The sequence below is a fragment of the Cicer arietinum genome, chromosome 6 (assembly GCF_000331145.2).
Source record: "Cicer arietinum cultivar CDC Frontier isolate Library 1 chromosome 6, Cicar.CDCFrontier_v2.0, whole genome shotgun sequence".
NCBI classification, from domain to species: Eukaryota; Viridiplantae; Streptophyta; class Magnoliopsida; order Fabales; family Fabaceae; genus Cicer; species Cicer arietinum.
In genome coordinates, this window is record NC_021165.2 from 22,874,369 (window position 1) to 22,881,456 (window position 7,088).

Below are 7,088 nucleotides of genomic sequence, written 5' to 3' on the forward strand. Positions count from 1 at the left end.
GCACTTTCTCCTTACCAAGGATTTGCACTCTAACTTGATCAAAATCAGAGTTGAGTCCCACCAAGAAATCATAGACTCTATCCTGTTCAATATACTCCTTGAGTAATGCTGCATCTGCTGGACACTTGACTTTTATAGCTCTGTAATGATCCATTTCCATCCACAAAGCTTTGAGATGATTTGCATACTCAGTAACAGTCTTGTTTCCCTGTTTAGCAGCCACAGTTTTCACCTTCACATCGTATATTTGGGCAGCATCTTTAGCTTTTGAATAAGTCTCTTCTAATGCCTTCCAAATCTTCTTCGCAGTGCTGAGAAACATGCAAGTGTCACTGATTTCTGAGGTCATTGCATCCCATAACCATGCCATGATTATAGAATCCTCTTTATCCCACCTCTTAAATTTGGGATCTGTTTCTTTGGGGGTTCATCTGTTAAGTGTTCCGCCATCCCTTTACCTTTCAAAAAAGTGCGCACAATTTGAGACCACTTCAAATAGTTCTTCCCATTCAACTTGTGAACGGAAGAGAGGTTTTGCAATTAGGCTTGGAATTTTTTATTTCCTGTTTCATTCTCGGTTTCTTTATGAATCACTACTCCTTCTCCCGCCATGGATGAAAAACAAAAAACAGCAAGTTTCTCTGATTTACAATCTACGAAAAAAAGGGCGGCGAACGGCTGATTGGAGGGCGGTGGTGTGATATGGTCAGTGTATAGTGGTCAACAGTCTTCAACGGTGGTGAGAGAAGTTGAAAGTTGTGTTCGCGGCTGGTTTCAGAACAAAGAAGGCAACAAACAGACTTCATTAAACAGATGTTAAGTTGCTGCAATGAAGGCAGTAAAAAAGGGATCTTAAGTTGCTGCAATGAAGGCAGCAAAAAAAAAAATCTTAAATTGCTGCAATGAAGGCAGCAAAAAAAAATCTTAAATTGCTGCAACGAAGGCAGCAAAAAGGGCCACAATGAAGGTGGCTAAGGTTTCAGCAAAAAGAAAACCGCAATGAAGGCGGCAAATTTATGCGGAAGCAAGACTCTCAAAGATCGAGAGCTCTGATGCCATGTCAAGAATTAGAGTAAAAATATATTTCTTGAATGAATTATATTGGTAATACATCTGATATATATATATACTAGATTACTTAACAACCAAATCCTATTAGTACTCATATATAACTAAATCCCTATTATTACTCCTATCAACTGAATCCCTATATTGAGGGATATTAAATATAAACAGATTTTGACACATATATTTGTCAATTTTGTGTTTTCCTATTTGTTACTTGTGTTAATGACATAGAAGGTATTTCTATAAACATCATTTGATATAAAGAATGCAGAAATATGATGAACTCTTATTCCTCTCCTTTACTTATAAAAGAAAATGCATTACTCATGATTTTCGTAGTCCTTTATTTGTGGATTTAGTTCTCTATTTGCTAGGAAGTTAAAGTAAAAAGATGGTGGACTTTGGTTATTTTGTGGCCTAGATCTATTCATATATTATGCCTTGAGAGTTTCATGGTTTGTGAATCCTGATATTACTTGATTTCTTTGAAAGGAATGTGCCTGCGGAGATTTGAGAAAGCTTGCCTTGTTGGTGAACCTGTTTTATCTTTCGACTCAGGACGGCCACAAGTTAATAATGAATGGTATTTGTTATATAATTTCTGCAACTTTTTTAATACATGATTCTCGGTCATCACTGGTAAAGGGCTATGCTCCCAATGGTGTAGCCGAGTGATATGGGTTGGGACGTTGAAAGAGTATTAAGGAGGTCTAGGGTTCGATCCCTGCTGCTAACACCTTCCCCCTCCTCTTGGCAAACTAACATTTGTCTATAGAAAAAGGGCTAGTACTAACTATTTATATATAGACATTCTTTTTCATTTTTATTTTTCAATTTAAGTATGTCAGTGTGCTGTTTCGTTTCTTTTGTGAATCTATTGCATTTGTATAGTATTTTGTTTGACGAGGTTAATTTATCCCCCATTTATACTCAATTAACTCCGTTGAAGAAGAAAAGAAGAATTAGTAACATAACTGAAGTCTTCCAATGATCCCTTTCCCTATTTGTATAACCATTAATTTACTTGGCCTTCTCTTCTAGGTTATTTTCTTTGTGAAGTTTCTAATTCTGCTTTTAACTCTTAGGACATCACTGGCTTTAACGGTGTATCGTGAAACAATCGGAGCTGGTGAAAAGCCTACAAGTGAACTATTGTCACAAATTCTGGGATGCATGAAATTCCCTTACGATACATATCTGAAAAATAGACTTGTTGAGAACCTGGGAGTGAGTTCTGAAACCTCAAGAAATTCAAACCTCTGTTCATTGATAGATGGATTTGGTGAATATGATCCTCGTGTTTTTTCAATACTTGAGGTCAGTATGGACTATGGAACTGAAACAGATACTATTAAATACTGTCTTAGTGTTTCTAAGAAAACCTGGATATCATTTGATGCTGTACTAATCATGTAGGAAGCTGCTTCATATGGAGTTGTTCCATCTGTGTCATTTAAAGTGAATCCTATTGTTATTGATGCTAAAGAATTGCATGCTTTTACTGCTGAGGTGAGCTTGTCTAAGAATTAAAACACTCCTATAATGATGATTTATATTACATAAAAGGTTGCATTTTAACTGTCAAACACTAGAGAAAGAGAGTAATTGCATGTAGGATTAATTACCTCAATTGTAGTTGGGAATTAAATCATTGTATATATTGACTCAGAGGAAGTAGGACAGGTACAAGTAACATACCAAAGGCCGGACCAAAACCTTACAAGCCTACATATGCTTACTATGTTCTATAATTAACAAACGACAAATTTCATTGAAGTTATTGAACGCAAGATAAATATGGAAATATGTTTACCTACATGTGAGTTTGAATAATGGATCCAATTGTTGGAGTTGGTTTCAACAATAGCATCTTGTTTTCCTGCCTTTACACTTTTATGTCTCTCTGAAACGTGATATACTAGCACTGGAACCCGTGCTACACACGGGGAGATGATTATTTACATAAACTAATTATAAGAGAGTAAAACTCCTGCACATGATAAGAAAAATATCTAAACATTTGATGCCACTGCAAATGAGAGAATAAAGGCAATTAAGCAAACATTGGCGAGGAAAACAAATTTATGATGGTTGTGTTGTTACCAAAAAGCTTTGGACTACAATCCATTCAATGGAAGAGAAGTAGCTTCATAGCTGATTGTTGAGTTGCTTCCACAATAGCCTCTTGTTCTCCTGCTTTTTCACCTTTGTCTCTCTCAAACGTGATATATTCTGCAATATTTGCAAATTTGAAGATGTAAATTCATATACAGTAGATAAAAAATTTATGCTGCTTTAATTGTGAAATCCATCGAAATGTTCCAGGTATACCTCTTAACTGTTTTGAAAGGCCTCAAGCATCGACTAGCAGCAGGTAATATCATCGTTTATGTTACTATCAGTCTGCATTATGCATGTTGCACTTTTTGATAAGGAAGTTTTCTTTTGTAGAAAGATGATCTCTATCTTTATTTTTTCCTGTAATTCTTGTGTGAGATATATGTTGATTTTTTTATAAAATTATTTGCTAAATTGAATTTATTTATATGACACATTCTTTTTGCTGTTGGCAATCGATTCAGATATTTGGATATGGAAAGTCCAAAGTGTAAATTGTTATTTTCATTTTTTGAAACATTTCCAACAGTTGTATGGAATAGCTAACAACATATGATTAAAAATATTGTGCTTTATTTTATTTACTTAAGTATCATTATCCACATTTTAGTAATGGGTTTATCACACATAAGTTAATTGCTCTCCACCACCCTAGTTCGTTTTTTTCCTTTACTTCTACCTAATGATTTTGCCAATATAAGGGCTTGTTTTCTGGTACTCTGGCAAAGATTGTGAAAAAGCTTTGCTTTTACGACTTTTTGCCCGGTCACTTTAATTCTCGAGCTTGATCACTCACTTGGTGGTCCATATTTTATTTGTCTGTTGGTGGTAATGTGAGAGCTCACATCCCCTAATTATTTCCCTTTTAACATAAAAATTTATATTTTTTGTTTTTCAAAAGTCTTGGTTTAAATAAACTTTATTTTTGAAGAAGTTGGTTTAAATAAACTTGATTAATGAATAGTTTCCATTTTCTATTTACAAGGTTACTAACCCAATAGTAGGCGTGCAGCGGAAAATATTGTTTACATTACAGTCTACTACTGACTTCTTTGCTCGTTCCCATGCAAATATTTTCAGGTGCAAGACTACCCAATTTAATCATTTTATTGCCTGTAGAAGAAACAAAAGTTTCGTCTCCCAATGGGGAAAAGATTATTATACTTGCAGAAAGGTGAGAATAATCAATAAAAAATGCATCCATTTTCAGCATTTTTCAAATTCATATTGTACTTCATATATCTGTACATTTTGTTCAAGCATACAATATGAGGTACTTACCAAATTTTCTGAGCCAGAAGAGCCCACCAGTAGTTTAAATGCAAAAGTATGTTTCATTTTTAGAGTGCTTAATCAAATATGGAAATCTTTGTGCAACTATCATCTAAAGTTTTTTTTTTGGGACAACCATATTTTACCGATTTACATATTTTAATCAACTTACGTTTTCTTTCCAATTTTCTTGTAGTATAGAACGCTGTCGTTTTGGTCAATGACTTAGCAAAAACCCAAATTAGTCCTCAAATCATCAAAATAGTTCTTAAAAGATACAACTTACTATCATAAAAGTCTCTGAAAGATATAATTTACTCTCAAAATAGTCCATGACTTCTATAACGTCATAGACTAAATTGATTGACATTTTGATGATTTGAGGACTAATTTGAGATTTTTGTTGAGTTAGGAGAAATTTACATGACGTTTTTAGGAGAAATTGTCATAAATGTCGGACTGATTTATATGTGGCTGAAATAATGGAAGATAGTCTTTAGGTGTTCTTGTGTGAACTTCATCTTTTTCAGTATAATGTTTTCTCTTGCATGAAGAGTCTAGATAAAATATTGTTGAAGAAGTTATGTATGACAAATATACAATGTTTTGGCTTCAGAGCTGGCCAAGCAGTTGCAGCGTTGTTCAGGAGGCTTCATATTCCCTACCAGGGTAATGAATCGAATGGGAAACTTAGAATAAATAGTCTGGGCTTGATAAAATGGTTTCAGCCAAAGCTTGCATCTCCATTCAGCGGTTTACCAGGTGACTGGAGCTCATCTGAATCACGACTGGGCAAAAATATTAGCCATCAGCAGCGAAACATTCGAACTGGCAATCTATCTTTGGACTAAGATTGATTACCATCGTTAATACTTGCTCTCCATTGCTAATATTTTTTCAATAGAAGTTGAAATTCTCTTTATCCTAATGGTATAGTAGAAGAGTAGTGATCTAGACCCAAGAAAGCTGCATATAATGCCTTCTTGAGTGCTGAGGCCATTGAATGCTAAGAGCAGGGTAAGTGTAGGACATTGCCGCAAGTACATTTTGACATTTTGATGAACGAACCACAATTGAATATAAGATGGCAAAGATCTCGTTCTTGTGATTACCCACAGCTACGTGGCCTTTGCAACGCGGATTATATAAATGTTTGATGATAGAGATGCTGATATTTGTTAATGTATGCGTTATTGCTACCTGTATTGTTTTTGCCAGAACTCTCTAGGTGTATACTAAAAAGTAGACAAATAAAGAAATATGTATATCAGATGATTTTGGTGTTGATATTTATAAGTTCTTCCAATATATATGTACTATCCGCCGATTCGAGAATGATTTATTCGTTTACATGTTTGAACTATCGTCACTTTGTTTTCTCTTTTCACCTACCTAGTCATTGTTCTTTGGAGAAGAGTAAGGAGAATAAAATGTTGATAAACTATAAAATGCCTGCAACTGAAGTACTGAACAATTGATATCGGATTTTTCATGAGCAAACTTTTCAAATACAAAGAATAAACTTTTCAGCTTACAGGGAACAAGACTTTATATATATATACACGGCAAATACAACATTTTGCATTCCTCAAAAACACCAGTTTGAAGGAAAAACCCAAACAGGTGGGGAAAAAGGAAAGGAAAACTGAAAAAATGAAGCCAATAATCAGTCTAATACTCTAATATATATGTATTATACAGTGCATATTTTTTATTGTATATTCTAGTATTATACAGGATATCGATACTAATCTTTCACAAGGCACTTAGTTGGGAGGTAACATTGATGAAGGCATCTTCTTTGCAAGGAATTGTAAGACCACCCATTGGATGATTAAAGCCGAACTCTTCTTCAGCTCGATTAAGCAGGTCCAAAAAGGAAGGATGATTCAAGTATGATATTGGAACCACAAATCGCTTCTTTTGCAATTCTCCAACATACACTGCCATGTGCCCCTTTGGAACATTGGACTGTTTTCTACTATGAATTGGTTGTGTCGAAGTGGATTTGAATATTTGTCTTGCTTGAAGAACCACAAATGGCAAACGAATACCCATGATTTAATAATAACCCTTGAGGCTTGAGCTGAAGAGAAATAATTGTGTATTAGTTAAGCTGAAATGTTGTTATACGGAAAGTTTGAGATTTGAGTGTGAAGATCTTAGTGGTGTTGTATTGTATTTATAGCTTGGAAGCGGAGTGGAAAGCCATACATCTTAAATGTGAAATTCTGACTTGCTGACACAAGCTTATGGGTCCCACGCCATAAAAAATCATCAGAGAATCACATGGCTTTGTTAAGCAAGCTAAAACTCCACATAAAAATTGTGGTACTTGTTTTGTTTGTTATCTGCCAGCGCAGTTCTATTGGAATGGTCCTTTCAAATAATGATAATAAAAGAGGAAGTAGTTAGTACAACTCCAGAGACAGAGTGTGCAAAACCGAGTGCCGTACGCTGAAAAAGGAAAGCCTGGTACTTCTACCCATGTGGTCCGTTGTCACTTGAGTTTGTTTTCTAACAAGATGACGGAAAAGGACTACAAAATATTATATAAATAAAAAGATAAGGTTGTAATATATTATTTAAATTTTTTTATTTTTTGATTAAGATTAGATAAGTTTATTATT

At 34.6% G+C, this 7,088-nt stretch overlaps 2 protein-coding genes across 2 annotated transcripts in view; one reads left to right on the forward strand and one right to left on the reverse strand.

Annotated features, from left to right (window-relative positions):
• Positions 1–5,808, forward strand: part of LOC101510829 (pentatricopeptide repeat-containing protein MRL1, chloroplastic) — a 17,123-nt gene extending 11,315 nt beyond the window's left edge. The window contains exons 14-19 of the mRNA XM_004505769.4: positions 1,561–1,651; positions 2,154–2,385; positions 2,485–2,577; positions 3,394–3,442; positions 4,267–4,360; positions 5,075–5,808. Coding sequence (XP_004505826.1) covers positions 1,561–1,651; positions 2,154–2,385; positions 2,485–2,577; positions 3,394–3,442; positions 4,267–4,360; positions 5,075–5,309 — 794 coding nt within the window. The 3' untranslated portion in view covers positions 5,310–5,808. The remainder of the gene's footprint in view (positions 1–1,560; positions 1,652–2,153; positions 2,386–2,484; positions 2,578–3,393; positions 3,443–4,266; positions 4,361–5,074) is intronic.
• Positions 5,809–5,989: 181 nt separating this feature from the next.
• LOC101511150 (auxin-responsive protein SAUR21-like) lies at positions 5,990–6,781 on the reverse strand. Its single transcript, XM_004505770.4, has one exon. It carries the CDS (start codon positions 6,514–6,516, stop codon positions 6,214–6,216), a length of 303 nt encoding a protein of 100 aa, XP_004505827.1. The 5' UTR covers positions 6,517–6,781; the 3' UTR covers positions 5,990–6,213.
• Positions 6,782–7,088: the final 307 nt, after the last annotated feature.